General features: G+C 48.1%; 1 protein-coding gene across 1 annotated transcript; it reads left to right on the plus strand.

Annotated features, from left to right (window-relative positions):
- Positions 1-1,329: 1,329 nt before the first annotated feature.
- On the plus strand, positions 1,330-19,968 carry tamalin (trafficking regulator and scaffold protein tamalin). The gene is made up of 8 exons (XM_088634489.1): positions 1,330-2,436; positions 6,298-6,347; positions 7,869-7,923; positions 12,083-12,185; positions 14,791-14,884; positions 16,317-16,383; positions 18,362-18,428; positions 19,180-19,968. The coding sequence occupies exons 1-8, from the start codon at positions 2,230-2,232 to the stop codon at positions 19,659-19,661; spliced, it is 1,125 nt and encodes a 374-aa protein (XP_088490615.1). The 5' UTR covers positions 1,330-2,229; the 3' UTR covers positions 19,662-19,968.
- Positions 19,969-27,049: the final 7,081 nt, after the last annotated feature.

Raw genomic sequence — 27,049 nt, forward strand, 5'->3', positions numbered from 1 at the left:
GTTCCCTGTTGCGTTACGCCAGAGACCCGGGTTCGAGCCCCAGGTGTTGCGGGATGAAACGGGTGGCAGAGGGCGGTTGTGGTGGTTAGTGTTCTAGGATTTGGTGTCCACTCCTCTGGGCTCTGAGCCGGAGGGTCGTACACTCATCTTGCTCCTATCTGGGCTGGGCTGACTGGTCTCTTCAGACCATCTTCTCTGTCGAGACTACAAGAGGTCAGTTCCATCACCCTGTCAGTGCAGGACTGGACACTCTGCAGACACACTGACCCTACAGGACCGGGACTGGACACCCTGCAGACACACTGACCCTGCAGGACCAGGACTGGACACCCTGCAGACACACTGCCCTGCAGGACAAGGACTGGACACCCTGCAGACACACTGACCCTGCAGGACAAGGACTGGACACCTGCAGACACACTGATCCTGCATAACCAGGATGGACACCCTGCAGACACATTGACCCTGCAGGACCAGGACTGGACACCCTGCAGACACACTGCCCTGCAGGACAAGGACTGGACACCAAGCAGACACACTGACCCTGCAGGACAAGGACTGGACACCAAGCAGACATACTGACCCCCCAGGACCAGGACTGGACACCCTGCAGACACACTGACCGTGCAGACACACTGACCATCCAGGACCAGAAAAGGTTTTTTGAAAAAGTCAAGCAGATATACATCATGTGTAATACTTCTGTAACAGCTCTGAGCGCAGCGTAACAGTACAACGGTCTTTTCTTAAAGACAGACACAAAATACAGCCCAAATAGAGTACTTAACTTATGACCCCGTAGGTCCTGTGGTTGGAAAACACGAGCATAATAAACCGGCTTAAAGCTGTCAAAGATGGCGTTGGTGTGGCATGCCTAAAAAAGGGTTTTCTTTAACTCTCTCTGCTTGGCGCAGTCAGTTAAGGCACATTACCCGGTCCGATTGGTGTGGTGCGAGATATAAAATAACCTACATACATGTGCAAACAATCTCAGAAGACGAATGAGACTACTCAGAGAAAGGAGGAGAGACGGGGGGCTCCGTCTGGCTGTTAGCTCAAGTGTCTGAGGTTTTATAACTCGGAGTAATCAAACTCCAGTCTATAATGTAAATGAAAACCGTGTGTTAAAAATTGAACAACGCTCAGAGCGCAACTTTTGTCTTTACCGACTACATACAGTAGGGGGAGCCCGTGTACTGCATTTCATCACCCCCTCCCTGTGAACATCTGGCAACTCGGAGGGACACATGCAGTTGTTTTTATTCAATTTCTGGGGAGTTCTGTTGTTTTAAAGGGGAATGTGCAACTCATCCCAAGGGTCGCGCGGGTATCTGTATTTATCAAACTTTTTTTTTAATCGAGCAACAAATGGCAATATTACAAAGGCATGGCTTTGCAGCGACATCTGCGATAGTAATTCTGACCATGACGAAATTATATAGATAAGTACGTCTATTGCGCTTTGTCTGTAAACGGAACAACAGAAACGTTCGCTTAAGAAAATGTCGTCAGCATTATTTTTTACTGCTGCGCTCTAGAAGAACGGCTTTACAGCGGTGTGGAGCGAAACCCCCGAGCTCTTCGGGAACCCAGCACGTCTCGATGCCAAGTCACTCGTCTCTGCTCCAGCCCCTCTCTTTGTGCACCTCTGTGATCACAAGGCAGGACTCCAATTAGAAGCGAATTCCGACATCGACGGCGATATTAAGATCGTGTTGCCCCGTCGCTTTTGAAATGTTTTTAAGCGTCTAACTCATTCTTGAAAGATGTTTCAACACAAATCTGTCACAGCAGTAACGCGTTTCATCGTAGCCAATTCGGATCTACTCTTTATCGAGTCTCTCTGCAGCACCGCAGAGTCAACGGAATACATCACTCGTTTTAAATATTAGTTCCTCAGAAAATGCTGTAATTCGCAGGAGACTGCGTTCTGGGCGGTGTGTTTTTTTTTTTTTTTAGCATGGTCTGAGTTTAAAAGTCCGAAAACAAAAGCTTCGTCTTTCATTGAAAAAGAGGAACCTCGGAGATACGTCCCTCCTCACCCCGCCCATAACAGACTGCGCACAAAAAGTTTCTCCCGGGGCTGCGCTTTCAAAAGCAGCTGTAGAGGCAGCTAGGAACCGGGTCCACGGCGCGGCTCATACTGACAGAGGACTCGTGTTTTCTGAGCTACGCGAACTTTCCCCGCCAGGAAAGAGCTTAGTGTTATTTGCTAACCGGGAGTCCAACATGAAGAACATGACTTTCAGGAGGCTAAAGAAAGTCAACTCCAGCGACCCAGGGCGCTTGCCTTCGCACCACGACAGCGGCGACGTCTACCAGTCGTCCGCCTCGGACACCTACGGAACGGTGGAAAAGTGCAAAAACGCTTCGGACGTTTACAATTACAAGACGCTGGCTTACTCCGGAGGAACACTGCCCAGGAATTTTAAAAAGGTACATATTTCTGTGGGTTTACCTCACCTGGAGAGCCTCAGCACACCGAGTCCCGTCTTACTGCACTCGGATATTAAGTTTCCCAGATCGAAGCTGGGATTCGATGGCTTTTGTGTTTTTGTTCCAAATTCGAGTATTGTTTTTCTATTTTAAAATCGTGAACCGGTTTGTTTGAAAATAAATTGGTTTCTAACCAGTACTGAAGACGCTGTCGGTGCGTTTTGGTAAACACGCAATGTTAAAAAAAATAAACTTGTGAAGAGATCTAGAGATTTAGACCGTGGCTACCTGGGAGCTGTTTTTATTATTAATTTGGGGTGGTAGAACATTTTGTCTAAAGATACAGTTTTATTCTTACATTAGGGCACCTGACGGAAATTCGCTCAGATAATAAGTGCATCATCAGCGACATAATCTACCTCTTGTTCTGTTCAAGACGAGTTTCGCCTACGGTTTCTTTTGGAAAGGGACTTCTGTCATTCTTGGGTTGAGGTACCGGAGAGCGTTGCTGTGTTCTATAAAACTGAACCCGAATCTGACTTCGTGGGCTTCACAAGTCTCCGTTGTCGGCAGCTCACCCCCCATCACACACACACACTGAGTACATATGCTAACGAGAGTGCCTGGAGATAATTACCCAGGGAGGCAGCCGGCCCGTGAAGAGGTGCGAGATCATTTGAAGCTCTGTGGTTGTGAGATGTAAGGAAAGAGAAAGGGCAGATCCGCCGTGTTCTGACTCAGACACCTGGGCACTGTTTGGAAAGTCTACTTCAGCGCACAGATATTTGCATGCTGCGCTCCAGTTCATGAACTCTGACGCACGGCTTCGCTTTGCGAGCCTTGTGTTTTGAATGTAGAAATGTTTCATCCCGAACGCGACAAGACCAGTTACTGATGTCATTGTAGGAAATAATGCGACAAAACCGCGTGGTAGGGCTTCCTAACAAAGGGAACTACGGAGTGACTGTTGTGAGCCTTTTTGGATCAAGACGTCAGCTAATTGTGGTGGAAAAGCGTTGATGCGCGTCTGTGCGTGGCGATGCCTGCGGAATCTAGCACCTCTTGGAGAATGTGGGCGATTTCCCACCCGCGTTTACAAGATGTGGGGAACTACGTGTGCGTGTTATCACCTTGCTAAGCGATGCTCAGCGGGAGTCCGAACAAGACTGCATTTGTAAAGGAGTGTCTGGCGTCTGTTAGCCCTCGGACACCAGCTGATCCAGCAGTTGGGGTAATTTGCATTGCTAAGGGTAGCCGGCAGCGCGATTACTGGCGCAGCGAAGTGAACTTGAAGTCGTTCAGAGTAATGAATACACTGGGGCTGTTTTTGGTGGACCAGTCACAGAAAAGACGATTACTTAGCAGCAACGAGGATGAAAACATTACGACAGCAGGAAAATGCCTAGTTATACAAATCGCACCTGGAAAAATAATTTCAGATAATAAAGCAAAACATTCTGGTTGTTTTTAAAAAAATAAATAAACAGCCTCCGTTCTCAAGATAAAGCAATCGAGTTTTCTATCCGCTTTGACTGCACAAATAAACGCACGTGTCGGTTTTAATTAGAGTGCTCAATTAACAGCGAGGGGCGGGGCTTTAAGGACGGCCTTACAGCTGAGGAAAGCCGAGGCGCTGTAGCTTATCCGAAAGATGTTCGGGACTCTTTTCTTTTAACACAAAAAGCCCCTAAAACTTGTGGCGCCCGACCCCCCCTCCTCCCTCCTCCATCCGCCCTGCTATCAAGACCACCCACTCCGTCCTGCCACAGAGCGCAGACCCCCCCCCTTGTTTACCGCAAAATTTTCAGCACTCTGGTCGTGGGCTTGTTTGATTTCTCAAACAGTTCTATATATTGTGAAGCGCTCGGCGAAACAACGAAAGGACTATGTGCGTCACCGAGGGCTCTTCGTGAGCAGCCGGTGCTTTCTGACAGTGAAGTCCTGTGGAGTTTGGCTTCGCACGCCGAACTCCGGACCCATTTCTTTCCAGATAGGTGACCTTTTCACACACACGAGACAAGTTTGGAAGATTCTTCTACCCCCTCCCCCCGATAATATACAGACCAAGATAACCTTAAAGAAACGCACTTCATGTGAAATACAGCCAGATACCACTGAAAAACGTGGAAAGGGTAACTGTCAACCAGTTATTGTTGAGATCAAGAAAAGAGGGCAGATATCCCTCCCCATGAGATTAATTAGTGCATAGCATTTAGCGCTAGGCAGAAACCTCTTCCTTTTGTTTCTTGAAATCGTTGTGTTACCACAGACTTGGGGCTGTCTCGGGATGCTGGATTAAAAAAGTCGGATCTCTTCTTGGATGTTTTGACTGTGTCTGATCTGCCAGCATGGAGTTACCCAGGCTAGAGCTCCGCAGGGTGTTCTCCTAGAGTCCAGTTCGAGGCCTCATGAGGTCAATCCAAAGAGACTTGGTTTGAGGTGGCGGGGAAGCAGATCAACGTGACGCAGGCTGCAGGGCCGAATGCTTGACCGTTCAGCTTCAGAGTAGTGTGCGACTCTAATTCCCCCCCCCCCCCCCCCCCCAATATTTCAAGCTCCCTGAACCTATCTCAATGCCCCTCTGTTGAAAGGGGGAGGGTGGTTAATGGCACCGTAACAAAAAACTGCATCAGAAAACCAAGCAAAGTGTGAAGTGTTGTGCATGAGGACTCGGATCCGGAATAATCAGTCCAACATGTGAGAGGAGACTGCATGATATGTGTGAATGTCTGCGGTTTGGCATTCTTAAAAAGAACGTTTTAATTTTTTTTTCTCTCTAAAGCACTATGAGAGGCCATTTTTAAAGGAGCCATATAAATAGTAAAGTTTATTGATTATTTAAAAATGGTGTCCTGGAAGAGTGTGTGGCTGTGGCAGGCCAGGATCAATCATTCCTTCTTCCTCGTTGTCCCAAGTCCAGTCGGAATCAGGGGTCGCTTTGGGCACAGAGAGCCACCAGGTGCAGCTTTTTGCTAAGTGAATAAACTGCCCCCACCCTCCCCCTCCCTCTCTCCCACCTCCCCCACGCACACGCACCGGCGGAGTGGGTCCTGGTACAAAAACACATTGTGTGATGGGCTCCGCCCCCGCACGAGACTCCCCTGGGACCCCCAGGAGTCGGGGGCTATGAACAGAGTCATTCAAAAGCCCCCGGAAAATTTCTGTTGGTGTCCGGCGTGGTGGCCCGTACAGGAAGCCAGTATTTCTTCAGGCCCGTTTAACAGCATACTGGCACTCCGAGGAGCAGTCCTGTTTTTTGTTTTTTTTTCAATGCATGGCAGAGATCGAACAGAAGCGGACTGGCTGTTAAGAGCCCGCGGAAGGGAACTGTGTTTGTACAGCAGGGAGGGCGGGTGGGGGGAGCCACCTCATTTTTTATGATTTGGGGGATTTTTATGCGCAGACTGGGATCGGTGGTCTCCTGCAGGGGTCCGCACAATGTCAGCGTTGTCAGGCCTTTCGGGCGTTGAGGCTCCCTGCAAAGTCCTGGGAGGGTGTCCGAGATCTTCCAAAACGCGGGACAGGTCGCAAAGTCATCGGGATTTGAAATTGGACCCACCCCGAAACAGGGGACTTGAACAGACGCTGAAATAGGCTGATTTGTTTTTTTGGGGGTGGGGGGGGGGGGTTCTCTTTTTGGGGGATGCTCTGGGGTATTAAAAGTTGCTCTGGCTCTGCCGTCTTGGGGCTGTGCAGAGGCAGGCGGCGTGGCTGGAAGGTGTGTTGTGCAGATCTCTGTCTGTAATGGGTTCTGACCCGTGTGGTTTCAGCTGGAGTGGCCCCAAGGCTGCTGTCTGGCACACGCTTCCTTGTCACTGCCCTGCTCCTCAAGTCTTTTTTCTTTTGTGTGTGTCTGTACAGGGCGTGCCGCTGAAGTGGAAATCCCTAACTCAGTCTCCCGAGCAACAGAGGTAAGAGGAACAGCATCTGTTTATTCCTTTGAACCAGTGGTGCCTTCTCTGTCTCTCTTAGTCTTCAGTGGAGCCTCGATCCATGATCCTGTGAACACGAGACCGGTTTCTCATGGGAAGAGACCATTCAGCCCATCTAGCCCATTTGGTAATGACCAGCTGTGTTTTAGACGAAAGCAGGCTACTGTAACAACATGCTTGTGTAGCTTGTTCCATACCTCCACCACCTTTTGTGTAAAGTGCCTCCTGGTGAAATGTGCTTTCACACAGTCTCCCCTTGGGCCCTCGAGTGGGCCTTACCTGCTTGCTGCTTGCCTCAGCTGGGCATTGCTGGTCTCGAGCGCTGGCGACAATTCTGTTCCCAGGGTGGTCAAACCTGTCTCACAATGACCAGTGCTCATGACTATGGACAGCGTCAGCCAGCAGTAACTCTTACACACCCAGCCCCTTGGGTTCCCCCACATTCGACCAGCCCTTTGCGCATGCCAGCGATGGAGCAGAGCTAGGATTCCCTCATGAGATCTGTCCCGTGCTGTTTGTGTGAGTGTTTCCAGCAACAGGTCCTGGCATTGACATAACAAAGTGCGAGCACGTCAGGGACATGTGGCACGAGCACACCAGGGCTCCATGAAAACAAAGCAAATTGCTGTGAGAGGTGAGAGAGGACTATAGGACTCCACTCAGAACCACAGTGTCTGCTGGTCTTTCTTCTGCCTCTGATCTTAATTACTTGATGGAGCTTCTTACTTGGATAAGAAGTCATGTTATTTTTAAGGTCCTAATCAGTCGTAGGTAGGTCTTACAGCACTTTGGCCTTGGAAGACAGGGACTGGCGCTCCAGGCACCATTTCTTTATTGTATGACCGTTCTTTGCCCTCGCACGTAATGTAAACATTCACCAGATTAAGTCACCCTGGGTAACAGTAGCTACCAAGCAAAGAGATAATACGCACGTGGAATGACTACAGTTAGCTTTCTAAAACGTCGTCGTCGTCTTCGTTATTAGCTCGTGGTGTAGTTCTGAGTTTTCTCACCCCGATCCTGGAATTCTCCCTGCAGCCACCTCTGCCGCCTTCAGTTGTGTTCGTGTGCGAGAGATCAGAGTGCTTGTTTGTCAACAGGGCAGCAGCTGTGTTGCCCCTGGCGACGGGCTCCGAGCTGCCCATTGTTGCTTCGGCCTGTCGGTTCAAAAGCAGATGTGTTTGTTCCAGGAACTGGTTACCGAGTGTGGGGGCGAGGGGGCATTTTTAAACTGATTTATATTTAGACATACTTTTCAAAACGGTCTAACTTAGTCTTTGTTCTTAAAATAGTTGCCCCCTGTGTTGATGCACGTCATCTTGTGTCTTCAACAGAAACAAAACCGATCCCTCAAAAACTGCACAAAACATCTGTGGTGGCCACATAGTGCCAGTATTTGGTTGGGATGATATCCCCCAAAAGGGAATCCTCCTGCAGGGTGGTGTCCTTGATTTTGCTTCATGGATCACTTTTTAACGGCTGTTTCCTTTTCATTCCCAGGAAGATTGTTATCCTAGAGAAGGAGGACCAGGAGACCTTTGGCTTTGAAATCCAGGTAAGAGGATTAGCATGCTGGGAAGGGCTGTTCAGTTTGCGCTGGGGGAAGTAGGATTCTGAGGATTAGCATTGTATAACCGATCCAGCACATCGTCCGCTTTATATCCGACTACAATGTGCAGAAGCCTGTGAGCTTAAACCCTGCTTTTACACATCTGGACCACAAGTGCATTTCCATTGAGACTTTGGGGTACAGGGGAAACTTTAGACATGGACTGACAAACTTGGGGTTACCATGTCCGATCTCATGCAAAGTGATCTCTGTGGAACCATGATGATACCCCACCCTCCCACCTCATGATTTTTAATGTACCCAGAGTCCCAGAGTCCCAGAGTCCCAGAGTCCCAGCTCTTCCTTGGTTTGACCGCGAAGAGGAATCCTGATGAGCTATAACGTATAAAAAAAACACAGGAAATCTGAAGCGGGGCAATGAGAACACTGACGTTTTAGGTTTCCAGTGACGTACAGTGGCCACTGTAAGAGCCGGCAAACCTGCCTCCTGTCATCTTTCACTGTGCCTGCTGCAGCAGCTGTGATCTCCTTGCAGGGGCGCCACGATCTCTGACAATGGTGATGAAGGTGTATACACTTCCTGAAGAACACCTTCCTTCCCGGTTCTTGTTCTGCTCTAAAGACTCACACAACCCGTCCTTCGGATGAGACGTAAAACCAAGGTCCTGACTGTGGTCATTAAAAATCCCAGGGCGTTTCTCGAAAAGAGTAGGGGTGTAACCCCGGCATCCTGGCCAAATTTCCCATTGGCCCTTACCAATCATGGCCTCCTAATACTCCCCATCTATGAACTGGCTTCATTACTCTGCTCTCCTCCCCACTGAGAGCTGGTGTGTGCTGAGAGTACTGGCGCACTATGGCTGCCGTCGCATCATCCAGGTGGGGCTGCACATTGGTGGTGGTGGAGGGGAGTCCCCATTACCTGTAAAGCGCTTTGAGTGGAGTGTCCAGAAAAGGCGCTATATAAGTGTAAGCTATTATTATTATTATTACTATTATTATTAACAACCCGGAGTCCGGGGCTGAACGGCCTCTCTAAGGCATCGCTCGTGCATCCTGGTGTCCAGCGAGCTCTTGATGGGTCTTCCCTTCTCGGTAAAAGCAGCTCGGATGTGTCTGGGAGCACGTAAGCCCGATTTTATCGCAAGCCCGTCCAGGCCGTGCCATTTATCTATGTTCTGAAATCAGTACCACATCCTCTTGTTTTGCCTGATGGCTTCAACTTGCAAGGTTTCCTGTGTTTTTAGATAATCTGCTCAAATGAAAAGTAAAAAAAAAAAAGTAAAATTTCAAAGCAGCCCCAAGCCCGGAGCGGTCACTCTTGCCGCATATAGAAATGGGCTGTTTTTGCACGACGGCGACAGGCTTTCCTGACTCAGTCGACTACAGGAAGTGATTTCAGTATTCTTGATTTACTCATCGGATCCCGTCTTTCCCCTTAGTGGTGTTTTGAGACCCTAGCAACGCTCTGTTTGAAGGGGCATTTCACCGCACAGTCCCTGTAAGTGTGAACTGAACTAAATGTGCACATGATGGGAGATGCTGACTGTAGGCATCGTGTCACCTACTGTACCAGCCATGAGCCCACTGTGAACTGGGGCATGTAGGCATACTGCCAACAGAGACTACTAAGGTGGTGCAGATATAAAGGGATTCCCTAATATTTCCAGATCGTAATGCTTTGGGATTGTCAGATCCCATGTAGAACAGGGAAGAAATAATAATAAATCACCAATCGCCATAATAAAGAAGTTCCCCGCCCCTGCCTTCATCCTTAATTCGTGCTTCCCTTTCAGTGCCAGCTGATAGTCTGACACACTGTAAGGAACGTATTGATGCACAGAGCCGGGCAGGGGAGCGGGTTAATTGCCCAATAGGCTCTTCTCCGGTCCGTCCTGCTGGCGCGAGTCCGTGGGTGCACCCCTGGCCACCTCCTGGCCACGTGGCTGAGGCGCCAGGGTATTTCCCTGCGTGCCAGCGGGAGTCTCATCTATCCCTGCGTCACTGGCTGATTTCAGGGAGTTTCCACCGTTGCTGATGTCAAGAAGATCATGGCTGTGCAGGCCCCGCTGGCAGAGGGGCTGCAGGATAGGGGCTTCACCACGATTCAACAAAGCAGGGAGAGTCAGAGGCGCTTTATCTGAGGAAAGGATCGGCACTTCAGAGATTTTGCATTCTCTTTGTGCGTGTCGGTTTGAACACCTCTTATTGGCAGGAACATCTGTCTCTCCCACGGTCTTTCCATGACAGAATCTATTCTCTGTCATTGTCCAGCACCGTTTCAATCTGCATTGTCACCCTGTGTCTTAAGTGAGTTAATCCACGAGAACAAATGACTGCCTCTTGCTAGGATTGTCCAGGAACCCCAGAAGAGAGATAGCAAACAGATGTTAATTTAGCAAGGGAGTCCTTGCACTGAGTTCCAGGATCAGCACTGCTCATGGTTTGTGCGAGTGCTGTATAATGAATTAGTGCATATCCAGCCACAGAGCCCAGGCATGCTTCATGTCTCCAGCTGGCTTGAACTGTCATGTTGTCATGGCTTGCTTGGCATTTCTCCTTTGCCCACTTATCTGTTGTGGTAACAGTCTATACAGGTACCTCTAAAATAGTCAAAGCTTCTCGCAGATTTCACAAAGTGGGGTTTGTAGGATGTCAAAATCACTGTTTGGAAAGGTTGGAGGAAATAGCATTAGCACAGGCATTTCATAGGCATCCTACAAATGACCACAGTTTCTTAATATCTCAGCACAACAGGCAGAATTGCGCCCGTGTGTCTGCAGCTGTGGCTGAAGTCAAAAGGCCAGTTTAGACGGCCAGCAACAAACGGCACATCTCCCACTCTCGAAACGCCTGGATACGTCTACCGCACTGTATATATACTGTACACCTGGCTCGTTTTGTTATCTCGGTGTCCTCTTCCTTCAGGCCCTCTCTTTTGTGTGCTCCAGGAGGCCTTGTTCTCTGTTGGAGTTTCGGTGCCGATTATTTGCAAATCAAATTGGCGGATTCAGCACGCAGAGCTTTTAAAACGACACACCCAGGCTTCGTGCAGTGCGCTGTTCTGCTTCTAAAGACGTGAGAAAATATGAGATGTTCCAGATGAGACGAGGCTGTTTTGCCCAGCTAATAGGTTTGGTAGTCGGGAGTGAATTGATCCAAGGAAGTCATGCAGCCTTTTTGTGAAACAAGGCAACAACATGGCTTGGAAGCTCATTCTGTACTCTCACAACCCTTTGAGTAAAAAAAGTGTCTTTTGTTTTAAATGCAGCTTCTCTGTAGTTTCCACCTGTGTCCTAGAGTTCGTGTTTGACTTTTTATTTTGAAGACATCTGCTGTGTCATTTCTTTGAGGAGCACAAATACTTGCATCAGGCCTCCTTGTAGTCTTCTGTGGTCAGGACTTCAGTGGAAGTACAGTTATAAGTGGGTGGGCTCCAGCAATCAGTTCAAACGATGTTGCACAGCTTTTTGAAGTCTCCACAAAATGCAGTTAGCGCTCAGATTTAAAATAAAATGTTTAGCTCCATGAGTGCACAACATTTTTTACAATATAATCTCAAAACCCCAAATGTATTCCAAGTGACCTACTATCCTAACTCTCTTGAGAGGATCTGTATAAACAGTTTGGGATTGAAATCCTGCTTTGGAATTATGTGGGATGAGTAGAGTTTTTTTTATACATAATCATTCTTTCAAAAATGACAGCTTGGTTTGGATTCTACAGGTATTAACTCACAATGGAAGGGGTTTTTTAACTCCATCCTAAGGTTCAAAGTTTATTTTTACTCCAGTGGGTTATTCAAAATGCCATAAACTTCCCTGTGATAAAGCAAGTATGTGTTTCACATGCAAAGCAGCAAACCGACCGGACCTGACAGCTGTTAGGATCTGTGTAGGAGTGGGTGGAAAAGGCTTATCTTCACTGGGGGCCTGCAGTTCCCTTCTGAGAGCTCCTGATGAGCCTGTTCTCCAGTCTACTGGAGCAGGTGTTAAGCTTCAGCAGAATATACTTTGGGCGTTAAGTAGAAATGATGTTGTATGGCTTTTTACAGCTTTGCTTTCAACGTGGATGCTCATTCCTGTGTCCTGCTCTCTGAAGCTCTGTCCTTTTGGTTTCTGACTTCTGTCCGTTTGTGTTGCAGACGTATGGACTCCATCACCAGAATCTCAACTCGGTGGAGATGTGCACCTTTGTGTGCAAGGTGTACGTGGACAGTCCTGCGTATCATGCCGGCCTCAAAGTTGGTGAGTGGTGCTCTTTGCATACAAAATATACCGGAAGCCGGCGGTCAGTCCTGTCCCCTACAGAGCCACAATCCAGGACAGCAGGTTCTAGGATCTCTGAATCCTCCATTCCTCCATTTGCTGGGATAAAGCCAATGAGGCCCGTTCATTTATTAGGGGCTAGATTAAAACTGACCAGTCCCGGGGGAATACTTTTCATTGGAATCCAGTCTTGAACTCCAGTTTTGAAAAACACCATCCCCATTTCCCGTCTCCAACAGAACTGACCTACAGACCCCTCTGCTCTTGCCTGTCTCAGCCCTGAAACTATGGTTAAGCTTATATTAGTTGTGCACCACTGTCAGGTTTAATATAACAAATAAGTACAGATGCCAACACTGTCTGGTTTAGTCCAGCAGCAGTTGAAGGACAGTCGCTAGTCCTTACAGTGACCAATGATTTGCTTGCTTGTGTAACAAAGCACAAGCGTACGCTACACATTGGTGCTTGTGCTTAGTTACACAAGCAAGCATGTGTGTGTACATTCTGGGACTGAGTCATAAACCAACCCGCTGACCACTACTGTCACACAAACCAGACCAGCCTTATCAGGTGTGACAGAAACTACCTGTGATGCAGGAAGCAGAAATCTGGAATGAGAGACTCGGAAAATGCTGACTGGTGATTTCTTTCGCACAGCATTAAGATAAAAAAGAGGAAAAGGATTATCTTTAAAATTATATGGAACACTTGTGTCAGACAGCACTGAACTGGCAGGGCCTGCCAGCATGCGGTTGTGTGTTAAACTCCCAGAATACCACATGGGATTGTCGAATTTTATTACGACATACAACACACAGAATTCTTTTAAAATGGGGGCAGAGAAGGAACTCCATGGCACGAAAAGTAAGAGGACCTTAATGTGGGCCATCTTTAAACTTAGAAGTTGCTCAGTAATAGTGTTTGCTTTTTTGTCAGTACTGTTCTGTTAGAGGCTGATTTAGCATAGATACGAACAGTGGTTTCTCACCATAAATTTGTTCGCTCAAACGCAGCAACTTGTTTCTGTTGCAAACTGGGACGAAACATAGCTGTTCGCGTGTCTGTGGCTTTGTGAGTGACTGATCTCAGAGACACTGGAGCCCCTTGGCAGGTGATGTTGTCTAACAAGGAAAACAAAAACCATCAGAACACACCAAAGCTTTTGTTGTTTGTTTTGGCAGGGAGGTGCAGTTTCTGTTTTGTGACCAGACCTGTTTGACAGGAATGAAGAGGCGATTAGGCTCCCAGACCAAAAGTAGACTCTTACTGCCCTCGTGACCTGTCACGTCAGACAGTTCAATATTATTTTAACAATAATAACATTGAATAGCACATTTGAACATATCTCAAAGAGCTTTACAGGCAAATTAAGAAAAAACAATTAAAGAAAAACAGTTAAACAAAAAAAGGAGATTACTTAATTACCACAAAGAAACACAAGGGATTAGAAATGTAGTAGCAGATGCAAGGAGCAGACACAGATTCCAATCCAGTAAAAGCCTTTCTGTAGAAGAAGATTTTGAGTCTGGTTTTGAAAGAGATCTGGGATGGCGATAATCTTGGGGTAGACATGCAGAGCTTTGGGGTGAAGCCGGAGAAGGTCTGGTCGCCCATGAAGTGACATTGCCAATAACTGAGCAGCAAGACTTCAACTTCCTGCATCACAGGCATGCTCTGCTGTCTTGTTTTACATTAAAAAGCAGGCAGCCTTATGAAAAACGCACAAGATTCAGCTAGGTGTTTGACATTTTTAAAGCTTTTTGGATCTTTCGTGTTTTAGGTTTCACAGCAAAAGAAAACTCATTACATTCGCAAAGAAACCTGGGAAATCACACACTTGTTACACTTTTTAAGTTTATTTTTCTTTTCACGTTGCTGATTAAAAGGGATTACAACTTTGGCTGAGTAAATAAGTTTGCAATAACCGAAAGAAAGTCATTTTTCTTGGAAAGGGCATCACCAAACAGCTGGTGTCTTTCTACAAAATCCCAATGGAGCTCAGTCAGAGATTCCTGGGAGATTCGCCTCTCTAATGCCGACTAGTATTGTGCTGATGTGAGGTTTCAGATCATTTCGCATGATGACTGACCTCATAACAGACCCGTGCAGTCGGATCTCATTGTTCACTTTCGATGTGAGATCACAGGAAACACCACCTCTTGTCTGTCTTTAGTTAAACCCAAAGCGCTCTTTCCTCAGCCTTTACTGTGGCCTTAAACAACGCACAGAGCCATGTTGTCCGTATGGATAGCAGGGTGACCGGCAGTTTGGTCCGGTGGGTCACTGCAGGGCCTGATGTATACCCTGTTGCTGTTACCACATGAGCACAAGTTGCGATTGGATAGTCTCAGGCTGATGTATTTCACATTGTAACAAACTAGAACAGGAAAAAGCAGCCCTGCACCTCTACGAGATCTGCTCCAGAACTTCATTTTGATTGAGAAACTGGTATTCCTGGATGTGAACAGGGCACACCTCCTCAACTGCACATGGCATAGCGGGAGGAGCAATAGGTTTAAGTCTAAAAGAGCATTAATTCATGTGAAGTTCAGCGTTTTTTTTTAATCTCCCTGTTTGTGCGCAGGAGACACCATTTCATCTGTGAACGATGTGAGCGTGGAGGGCTTTCGACACAAGGAGATTGTTCAGCTTATCAGGTCATCGGGGAACACTATCAGGTGAGAGGCTGTACAGAGAAGCAGAACAAGGAACTAGCGAGGAACACAGTGGTGCTCTGTGTTAAGAACCACTCAGCTGTGCTGGGGTTAAGCTGCCAGTTTCTGTGCAGCAGGGTCCAGTTCTCCAGCAGTGCCTAATAATCTTCAAGACAGAGCCCCATGTGTGAGTTGGAATTAACGAGGCTTAAGCTTGTTAAACCTGGTATCGCAACCTAATATGGCTCAGGCAAACACCCTAAAACTAGCTCGTGAATTTTCATTTTTATTGCACTTAGGAATTTGTGAATGGCCTTTTCTCAGATTCAGGATACCTGTGTCTGTGCCTGCAGCTGTATTTCTTTTTGACAGGCACTTTGAATGTGTTTCTTCAATAACCATGGCTTTAAAAGCAGAAGAAAAAAAATTAGAACACTCCGCACAGCAACCTGGTTAATTTCAGGCCTGCCCAGCTGCAGGCTTTGATCTGGGTTATTTTGTGATTTGTTAGGTCGTTTTGGAGTAAATTTGTCTACAGAGGTTGGTGAAGTTTAAAGTTTCACAAGTATAACTGCAGTTTTTCCACAGTAGAACTTCTGCTTGGAAAGCTTCTGCAGTCGGGGTCCTGTGTTTGTTTTCCTGCATTGTCTCCTAATAAATATGTCAAATTTCTATGCTGCTTTTTTCCTAAGCGGGGGAAAATAAAAGTTTCTGAAGCGCTCTCTTGCCTTCAACTCTCAAGAGCCTTGTCGCAGCTCTCTGCAGAAAATTAATTTCACATCTCTCCCGGCCCCTTCCTGCACCTCAATACGCACATTCATTTTCTCTTTTCAGTCGAAACCGCTGAAGGAAAGATTAAACTCTTTTTTTTTTTCCCGTGTGAACTGTGGTGGCACTTCTGCAAAGTGTGAACTGTTTCGCACATGGCTCATGACCCGCGGGCAGAGTAGAGGCCAGCCCGCGGAGGCTTCAGGATAACCTTGCGCACGCTCTCAGCTTGTGAAACGAGAAGAAGGCGCTGTCGCAACTGGCTGCGCTGCACGCTTTGAAGGCAGCTTATCAGATGCCATAACAGCCACAGAGCCCAGGGGCAGCAGAGGGCTTTATCTGCCTCTTCAAGACTCGCTGTGTGAGCCTGGCCCCCCGTGGCTGACGCTGACCCTCCCTCGTCCGTGGGAACTGCTCAGGCTGCGTGTCGACCAGTCGCTAGGAAAGCTGCGTGACTTGTAATGTGATAGGGAGCAGCAGTCTGCTTAGGCCCCCAAGTCAAGCTCGACGTGCCATGTGTTCACATCGGGCATAAAAGGTCTTTATAACACAGCTGTAAGATTCTTCTGTGTTCTGAAATGGCCTTGGGTCAGCTGAAGTTTTCGGTGGCTGAGCTGTGGTGGGCAGTGCAGTTGGGGAGCTGTTCGGGCTGCGGGGGTTAACGAGCTGCCTGGCTGTCTGTCCGCAGGTTGGAGACCGTGTACGGCGACTCCATCCGAAAGGCAGAACTGGAGACCAGACTGCAGTACCTGAAGGTGAGCGCTCCTTCCCTCTGAGCTTCTTAGTTCTCCTTTCTGAAACCGCTGCCCTGCGTGTGCATGTTCAGGGGGCCGAAGCTCTGGAGGTGTAAATGAAGTTCAAACGGGAAGTCAGAAACGAGGGGGGAGGGGCGTTTTGGCCTGTCTGGCCCGATCGGTCGTTAGCGGCTAATTGATCCCAGGATCTTGTCCAGCTTGTCCAGTCAGGGGATCGGCTTCAAGCGCACGGCTGGGCAGGCTGCTTCACACTGCTGCCCCCGTAAGAATGTCAGTCTTCGTCCTTCCTAGGGTCATTTTTGATATTTCCTGCCTTTTCCACGGTATGCATTTTCCAATCTCTCTGCTTGAGGACAAGAGCCGCTTGTAAGTCTGTACGAGGACAAAGAGAGATTGTATCTGTCAGGTCACGGGTAGGTGTTTGCCCACACTGACGCTGGCACAGAGCCCGGCACCTGTGCACGTGATGGAAATTCCCAGTCCGGTCGGTGTTTTGGGGGAAGTCGTAAGACTTTTTTTGTTTCTACACAGAGAGGCCCTCATGCGCGAATGGAGTAAACTGCCTGGCCAAGCTGTGGAGGCGTAGTGATGTGGGTTGATGTGTCAAAACGCTGCCCGGTGTTGTGAGAGAGTCCTGCAGTGTGTAGGACTCAGAGCTCAATGGCCCGTCCTCGCTGTCTGATTCGCCAGTACTCTTATAAATAGGGAAATGCTGAGAAGGAATCCTTATTGTCTGCACTGTCAGAGACATTGACTGCTCCTTAGAGGCCAGGCAAGCTGATCCTGCAGAGACGAGGTGTATCCTTACTGTAGGATTGACCGTTGCTTTGCAAAACTGGGCAGAAATCGGGCACATCCAGTCATAGGGGCAAATTCGGCTTTACCTTGCCTCCCCCCATATCTTTTCAATGGACAATGTTTAAAACCATGCCAAAATCACTCTGACATTATGAATTTGGAGTCAGCCTAAGAGTTACTGGATAGATGTCTGAATCTCTCTCTCTGTTTCAACACATAGACACTTTTGAACAACCTTTAAAAAGTATTTTGAGCTAATCACCGCATGTTTAATAAACTATCATTTTTAAGCGGAAAGCCATTTGTCCCAGCTAGCTTGTCTGGCTGTTAGTAGCAATCTGAGGATCTTGTCCAGCTGTGTCTTAAAAGAAACTAGGGTTTCAGCTTCAATGTCATTTCTGGGCAGCTTGTTCCACGCTCCACAACCCTTTGTGCAAAGAACTGAAACAGGCATGAAATCAAAAATAAGTTGATGAAATTTAGTTTACCAATCAGTATCTGCTAAATTTAACAAATTAGAAAATGACATATTTTAACGAATGTTAATAGTGCTATCGTAAGGTGAAATGAAGATCACATTCTATAAACAACCTAACAGTTTTAGTCTGCTCAGTTAGGATCTGTTAAATTTTTAAAAATGAGAAATAGAGACAGTATCCATTTAATGCCCCTCCCAGAAAATGCCTCCTGCTCTGTTTGTTTTGTGGTTTTCCCCAACAAGCCTCCAAGTTGTTGTGAAAGCGATCTGTTTTTAGCACAGGCATGGCTTTCTATTACAGGAAAGTCTGCTCCAAAACTCAGGAAGGAAGGCCCTGCATATGCTTCACTGTCTGACTCCGAAGAGCCCTGTGAAATCGCGATGGGGGAAGGCTAGCCCTTTTCTCTCATGCCTCTTTACACAGAGGTCTCGGTTCTTGAGATCTCGGGCTCGTGGTCGTGGCCCTGTGCCCACGGTGCGGTTCTGGCTCGTCCCGACTGTCTCCTTACGGGGCAGCAGGAAGGGATCTGAGCCCTTGTGTTAGGAGACAGCCAGGATGGAGAAGGAATGCCCAGGTGCCAGTGCTTAAGTCCAAGCTGAGCCGTTGAACAGTTCACCGAGTGGCACATAGCTGGGGTACTGTGACGTGACTCTGCAGCAATAGGCACTTTCTCTAATCTGTCTGTTTTTCCCTCTTTACAGCAAACGCTACATGAGAAGTGGGATGAGTACCGGTCACTGATGCTTCAGGAGCAGAGGCTGGTTCATGGTGAGTCCTCGTTAATCTTTGCGTTTCGGGAGGTGGCGGGATCACTGTTTGTCCGAGTTGCCAGGATCGACAGCCTGCTGGCCCCAAGCAGCTGGGGCTCACTCGCAACAGATCTCAACAGCCGTGGCTCAGAATCACGTCTGTGTGAAGTTCCTGAGCGATAGACAAGTGTGCTCTCGCGAAAGAAGTGAATATCGGAACTGGCAGCCCACTGAAGCTCAGCAGGTGTGAGCCTGGTCATGACCTGGATGGGAGACCTCCTGGGAAAGCTAAGGCTGCTACTGGAAGAGATAATTGTGGGTTAGTAGGGAGCGCTCACTCTGCGGTCTGTGAGGGTCCTAATGCCCCAGTATAGTAATGTGGACACAATACTGTAAAAGGGCGCTGTCCTTCAGATGAGACATAATTCCGAGGTCCCAACTCTCTGTGGCAATTAAAAATCCCAGGGTGTTTCTCAAAAAGAGTAGGGGTGTTACCCTGGCATGCTGGCCAGATTTTCCAGGTGGTGGAGGGGAGCCCCCATTATCTATAAAGCACATGAGTGGGGTGTCCAGAAAAGCACTGTAAAGGTGTAAGGATGGTGCTGATGATGATTGTATCAAAAATCACCACAAAAAGCACCATTTAAAAGTGAAATTCAGGAAACCCTCCATGTTTCCGAAGGTGATTCTCTGGAAAGACTCGCTTGGCTGAACGGGCCACCTGGCCTCTTCCGCCAGTCCTTCCCTGAGCTCTGATCCCGTCTCCGCAGGCATCGTGATGAACGACCCCGCCGTGTACGAGACCCTGGAGTCGGTTCACACCTACATCTACGGCAGCAGCTCCGCGGCCCCCAGCCCGGCCTCCCACCGGCAGATCTACTCCACGGGCAGCACCTGCAGCAGCGCCAGCTACCTGAGCGCCGCCACCGAGGGCAGCGAGGACCCCCTCTACCAGACCTGCCTGGACGTGGGCGACGCCGGCAGCTCGGGGCAGGTGGGACAGAACGGGGCCCAGAGCGTCAGGCTCGGCGGCGGCGACTTCCTCCCCCCGGCCAAGACGCAGCTCACCCGCAGCGCCAGCACCCGCAGCTACCAGAGAGGGGCAGGCGGCAGCTGGGACAGATCGGGCAGCGGGCAGGGCAGCTGCGGGTCCTTACCACGCAAGCCCAAGCAGAAGAGCTTCCGAAGAAGGCTCCTCAAGTTCATCCCGGGACTGAACCGCTCGCTGGAGGAAGAGGAGAGCAAGTTATAACCCCCCAGCCGCTTTTCAATGTATATATTTTATTTGTATTCTTTTCTAAGTTATTTATTTATTTTTGTTATTCCTGGTTTATTAATTTTTTCAATTTGTAAATATTCCTGATTTTAACAAACAACAAACAATTTTGGTTGGTTCCTCTTTAAAAAAAAAAAGGAATGCTCACAAATCATCAAAGATATTCTTGTTTAGGCCCCTCTGGATCATTTTTTTTTTCTTTTTGTTTTTCTCCCGAAGCAACTGAATGGGCTCCATTGTTCCCCAGTAAAATACATAAATAAATGCGTGGCATTTGGATACATCATGGTGTGCCGTGAGTGTCTGTGTCTGGTGTGCATGGAGAACGGGAAATGTGATTGCTTTTTCTTCCTTTTTTAGTGTAAAGAATTCCTAAAATGATGTGCTCTGCAACTCCACTGTTTATTCTAATATATGTAGAGTGACCTAAAAAGACATTTCACTTCAAAACCTTGATCCTAACAAATGTCAGTGCATAATCGGTCAGTATCGTCTATTCTCTAAAAACACCAATCATTTATTCTCTGTTAATTAGTTTCAGTATGACCCACAATAGGCTTTACCCTAAACGTCCAGAGTAGTTTTCTATGAGAACATGTGGATAGGTGGAGAATGTGTTCTTGGGAATGAAAGGTTCTCAGTTCACCAGTATTTAAATTCTTCCAATTCCTTGCTCTGGTTCCCAGTGAGCTTTCACAGGATGGAAGGTTAGAGTTCCTGTCCTGCTTCTATGAGGTCACTGGTTCTTCTCCACCCCTGGGGGCAAATGTCAGGAATGTGTGAAGTAGAATTCAAAAACATTCCAGCAGGCGTCCCATATTCCATTGTATTGTACTGGAAAACTCCAATTCAACACTTCTAAACACACACCCCTGGGACACAGGAACAGTAGAGGGCTGGGGCACACGTGCTTTCATCCTGATGGGAAAACACAGGGCCACAATGGTGCCTTCATTCCTTTAGAATTGAGATTGTTCCAAATAAAATGTGCTCTGAGGCACTGAGGCATTCTTACAGATTCTTTACCAGACTAGTTCCAACACCGGGCTAGAAGAAATTTAAATTTTAACAAAACTGAATTACATACAAACGAATGTAAACATTTCCAGCAATGATGCATATGTAAAATGTTGCATATCTATTTTAATTTCTTTTATTTCTGCATATTCAAAGATGCACCAACGAATCACAGAAGTGATAGAATGCTGAGGGTGTGGATAACTGACAGCATTCACAATCCTGTTTTGAGCCAAATTTAATTGTTCTGTATTGTGTACTGACTGGAAGGTGCTTAATTCAATGTGAAAAGGATTACTTTAGAATCCTTTACATTTTGCCTGTGCCTTGCTGATGTTGCTGGGGCTGACTTGTAGCACTAATACTTAAGAGTTATTTTATTTTTGCTGGAAATAGCTAGCTGTATTGTTGAATTCCAGAGAAGCAAGGCTTTTCCAAGTGGAAATGCCTTTAGCAGTCTGTCGTTACTAGAGGTTAATGTAACTAGCCAGCAGCTGAAGCTTAATGACTTCATAAATCTGTAGTTTTTCTGTAGTGTGCTGCTGCCTCACAGCTCATGGGATCTGTGTTCAGTTCCTTGCAGGTTCTGTGTGTGTTTAATCTGGGTGCTTGAGTTTGCTCCCACCTTTCCAAGATGGGGTAGATACATCAACTGGTGTCTTTCAATTGTCCCTGCTTGGTCATCCATGTGCACGTGTGTGAGACCTGGTCTCATCCATTTGATTTCAGTTGCTTGAAAGAAGCCAAGGTTTCAACAACATGGCCGGGTAGCTTGTTCCAGGCTCCCACAACTCTTTGCGTTCTGGTAATGCATCCATTGAGCTGTCTGGTCTAGTCAGGTTAACTCCCCCAATGACTTGCAGGCTCCACTCAGAGCAAAAGGCAAAACCTACTGTATAAAGTAGAGGAAGGGAACAGGGAGCAAGCAAGCTAAACTTCTAACAGTGCAGAGCCGGAATATAACAAAATGGAAGAATACAGAAGCCGGTGATTGGTACCAGCAAGTAGAAGAGTGGGAGATTTACTTCCTAATGTGTTTGCTAACCATTGTGTCATTTTAAGCGTTGTTTATTTATAGCTTGGCCTTGTTTACTGTGGGACAGCCTGCTAGAATGCAGGAGCACCACATCTCGGATTTTAGAGACAAAACAACTCCAGCAGGGCCCTGGAACAATGGTGGGCGGAGCCGAGCAGGCTCCCACTGTCCACGGCTCTACAAAAAGGCATTGTCTGGACACTGCCTTGGCTCTCTTACAATAGCTGCGAGAGAGCAGAAGGAAATCCACTTTCTTTCCCACAATGCCCGTACACGTCAGAGGGACCTATCAGAACCACCGCTGCCCACACCTGGTCCTGGAGAGGCACTGCCCTACGGTATGTGTGCAGTGCAGTCCTCAGGGCTGGGAACATCATGCACACAGATACTTGATGGGCGGGGGACATCTGTGCATTGCTGGAGAGACAACGGCCTCCCCTTTTGTAAGGTACTGGTGACGTTAATGCAGAAGTTGCTCAAATGTGGTGGCAGCCTCGGCTTTTATAGGACAAATGGGGGGGAGCACATTCACTGTTCGTACACCCTAAGCATCAGGCAGGGCATCATCAGCAGCTATTTTATTTTTAAAAGCGCCTTTCCAAATCCAAGGGTGCTGTCCACAGTACACAGTACAAAGAAAAAGACCAAAGAAAGTACAATAAAAGGTGAAAAACAAGAACATACAGGTGTATAAAGAGAGAATGTAGGGCAATCTGGCACAGGCCCGAGTAAAAAGGTGATGGATTTGAAGAGAGTCAAAGAATCTGTCTCTTGTAGAGTCTGAGGAAAGACAAAGGAGCAGTGACCCTCCTGACATCACCCTGCATCAATGTCTTTTATACCAGCTATGCTGACAGACAGACGCCGGTCAGATGTCCAGCGGCCATTCGTCTGCTCTTCGGAAAACGTCGCCTGTGTCTGCGGCTCAAGGCCTCGTCACGCGGAAAACGAAAAGAAAGAAACAGAGCGCAGCCTATTTCTGTCCGTGCGTCAGCTCGCGTCCCACGCTGGCAGTGCGTGGGTGACTCGCCAGTCACACGCCGCTCCCCGAATCCCTTTCACCACCTCGGTGGCAAATGAAACGCCAGCGTTTGGCCAGGGGTAATTCCAAAAATAATAGTAAAGTAATAGTAAAAGTAAACGGCACTGTAATTCCTACAGTAGTACACAAGTGTGAGAGAGTTTTTTTGCTTGTGCAACTAGGACTCATGGTATTAGTGTACTGAAATAGCCTAGTCAGAATATCCTGGAGCGCTCACTCTTTAATGAAGCTCTGCAGTGATATAGAACAACAAAATACCCAACTATATCAAACATATACAAAAAAGATGAGAACGTTTACAAAGAGGAGGCGATTTGGCCCATCTAGCCATCTTTTGGTGGTTAGTTGTATACTGGTTAATATTGAAAGAAGCCAGGGTCTGGGTTTCAACATCATGGCTGTGTAGTGTGTTACAGACTCCTACAACCCTCTTTGTAAAGAAGAGCCTTCTGTTCTTTCTTGCTTCTCTTTTACTTAAGCGGCACAAATCAGATGACTGGATGCTGTGACATTTTTTTTAATTTTCCATGTAAAATACAAAATACAGAGCATATATATTAGGGATAAAGCCAACCTGGAGATCATGACCTGATGTTCCACTCCCCTTGTTTCAGTGGTGAGAGACCAATAACACATTTCTGGGATTGCTATTTTTTTTCTTTATCATCCGCTTTGGCACAGAAGCACAAACAGTACACGTGGGGGACAGCGATCCGGCACACGACAACCAGATGCTAAATGTAGACAGCAAGTGCCGGCTGGAGATTTGTCCTCCTGTAACTTCGCTGAACCTCCCAGGCACACAGCACTTGTCCCGTGCAAACTACAGAGTACAAGAACCCAAATCATTTGCCTACAGGCTTCACTGACGCACATCTGCGGTTTACAGTCCTGTGAGGGCTTGTGTGTGACCATGCCAAGGAGGAACTGTCTCTATGAGACAAGTTCTGTTTTGAGTCTGTTTGCGTGTGTATGAGGACAGCCCCGTGGCTCCACACGGCCTGGGAGATGTCTGAGACACGTTAGGTTTGGAAAAACGCTCTTAAGTTAAAGGGGATGGATGCATATTTACAAGCCCTGGAGACGCTATTGATGTGTCCTGAAACCCCAGTGGACAGCACTTCCACGGAGTCTGTGATTCAAAGTTCCGGAAAACCGTGTCTGCTGATGCACACTGAGAAAATGTCCGCAGCTTCTCGAAGGAGATGTTCCACCTGCCCAGCGGATCAAAGAGGCAGTGAGAATGACAGTGAGGCCTGTGGGCCAAAGCTCAGCGTGGGTGCACACACTGGAGTCAGCAGGATCTGGATTTAGATTAGACTCCCTTTGCGTGAGCAGTTTAGCTGTGTTGCAGTTTTCTGCTTGTTGTGGTCTCTCTCTTGCCACAGAAATATCTGAATTCTCCTTTTCCACGCTGCCTGTCTGTTCACGTGAACCTGCTCTGACGTAGAAGTGAAAGTAACAGATTTGAAAGGCCCAGCTTTTGAAACACTCATGCTGAAGTATTACATAAAATCAAACCAAAAATATTGAATATATAAATCCCTATATATAAAAAGTATTTGCATACAAAGCAGTCTACATTTTAAGGTGAGAGGGGGGTTGTGTTGTGTTTGAGCTACTGCACAGCAGCCTGCTCAGGGTTAAGTCAATTGGTCGGCTGTCAAACCCTGAAACGGATCAAGCCGCTGTGCATCAGGAGGCCACTGGGAGGGTGATTCTGCGGCATGAAGCACCGCATCGGATTGTGTGCAAAGGTGCGTCCGTTGGCGATCCATGCGCGAGACTGGCGTGGGCTGAGGTTTGGGTATCTGTGCGTCGGGTGGGGTGCTCAAAGCTCGTGGTGCTTTCGGTCAAACTGCAGATGCCCCCGGACGATACCAGCTGCCTTGCCAGGGAAGTGAAACTGCGGCCGTCTGCGTCATGTTCTCCTGCTGCTGGTCTCAGCTCCCTGGAGACAGTTCTGTTGCAGGAACAAGTGTCAGTGGAACAAAGCCAGAAGCGGGGCCTCACCACAGGGCAACGACCCCCTCCGAGGGCAACCCAGGCCAGTCTCAGACTACATGAGCGACAGATGACACTGATCCGGACTGGGCTTGTGTTGAGAGTGCCCCCCCTCTGAACAGTGGAGAACAACAGGGGAGCAGTTCAGGCGCAAAGTGATGCAAAAAATAAAATGCACATTAGCTGGCTTGAAGGGTGGCTCAACTAGCTGGTGCTACCTAAAAGCAGACTTGACTTTGCTCCAGATTGGTTCGTCGGGGGTTCCAGAATCCACTCTTCCACTACCACCTGCCCAACCTGAGGTTAAGGGACTGATAAATGTTATTTGGCAATTTATCACCAAGCTATAGTTCAATTCTAATGAATGTAGATGTTAATACCTTCCAGCATGTAGGGGCAGCAACAGCAACCATAACATTATTTTTTTACAGGACAGGGTTGTTAGCCTTGTGCCCAACCTCCAACAGAGAGGACCTGGCACCCAGCGTGGGACACGAACCCACTACCCTGAGACTACGAGTCTCATGTTCTACCAACAGAGCTAGTCAGGGCCCCAGTTAAATTTGAAAAAGTGACCTCGTTCAGCATTGGACACCACAGTACTCTGGTCTGTTAGTAGAACTGGTCCCTTAGGTTCTCATAAACGGACGTCTTTGAACGAGAAATGCCAAGGCCTCACAGAACTGTTCTGTGTTGACTGATAAAAATAACAAACCCTGCCCCCAAGGGCCTGAAGTGGCTCCGTGCTTTGGAGACCGGCCTGCTCCGCTCCAGTGAGCGGAACGGCCTGGCCTCGGCACCGAGCCTTCCCGCGTCCGTCTCGTGCTCCGGCCTGCCGCAGCTGTGTCCTCGGCCCCACGTTCCACAAGGGGATCGAGGGCGGGGTGCTGCCCCGGACGTGCTGCGGCGCTGTGCCTCCCAGCTGTTTCCATCGGGCAAGACATGCTGCCCTCCTGCCCTGTTCTTGGCAAAGTAACAAGATCAGAAAGAGCAGCATTCCAGCCCTGTGGTGGCAGACCTGCGCACAGGGGCTCAGGGTAGAGCAGGGCGGCTTGGCAGTGGGTATGTGTCTTCAGAAACTGAGCCCCTTCTTCTGATGCAGGGCTCTTCGGGCAGGCAGGTGCCCAGGGGGCTGGGTCTGCCCACTCCTGTGCCCAGCACAGAGCAGGTGACAGAGACAGCGGCCCGCCCCCAGCTCTGCACGACTCCGGCTGATGTGGAGAACACGGACGCGGTGATTTTTATGACGCCATTCCAGAAAAAGGTTTGGGCTGCTCCTTGTTTTGGAGATCAGGTTACTGCCCGCGTCATGACGGGTTGAGGTGGGAGGAGAGGTGTGTGTGTATGTGTTGGGGGTGGGTGGGGGGTGAGATGCTATTTAAGGACAACTTCCTGTGAGATGGGGGGGGTGGGGGGCACACACCCTGCTAGAGGATGTGGCGGGGAGCGTGGTTTTCAGCAAGAAGTACAAGAGGTGCCCGAAGCACCGCGAAGACAGGATGTGGGCCTTCACTTGAGTGTGCAGACAGAGCTCAGCAGGGAGCAGACAGGAAGGACGTCACAGGCCCGGGCTTGCGAAACACAGGGGGCGACAGTGGTGGGACCACTGTCCCGATCAGGGTGCAGTTATACTTGCAACATTTGACAAAAGTGTTTGTTTACTACAGGCAACAAAAGAGTCCTTCTTAACTAATCGTTTTGTTTTTGTTTTTTTTAAATCAAGGACTGGCCAGCACAGGGCAGTTATTCACCCGTGACCAGCTCTGCTGGGCGAAATCGTGTAGCTCCTTCACTCCTCCCCCAGGTGAACGGGGGGGATCAGACATACCCCCAAGCACTGGAGCCAGAGGGCTGGCCAGAAGGAGTAAAGGGGCAACTGGGATTGGTGAGATATATAGTCAAAAGTAGATAACAGTTAAATTTAGAATTCATTGTTGTATAATTTCAAATTGTACAATACGATAGTAAGTACTGTACTTATTAAATTACTGGGCACAATTGTGGTCACCAGTTCCAGAACAGATATATTGCTGCTCTGGAATCAGGCCAGGGAGCTGCTAGTGACATTCCCAGGCTCAAAGGAGTGTCCCATGCTGACAGGCTAAACTAACTGAATCTTTTCAGTCTTGATCAGAGAATACGAGGGGACCTGGTCCAACTATTCATAATTCTCAAAGGTGTTGACGGAGCCAATCCTGTGGTCTTCACCTGTGAACGCGAGGCTCTTCTTTACACAAAGGGTTGTGGGAGACTGGAATTCTCTGC

Source organism: Lepisosteus platostomus, chromosome 1, assembly GCF_059453375.1.
Source record: "Lepisosteus platostomus isolate fLepPlt1 chromosome 1, fLepPlt1.hap1, whole genome shotgun sequence".
Lineage (NCBI taxonomy): Eukaryota > Metazoa > Chordata > Actinopteri > Semionotiformes > Lepisosteidae > Lepisosteus > Lepisosteus platostomus.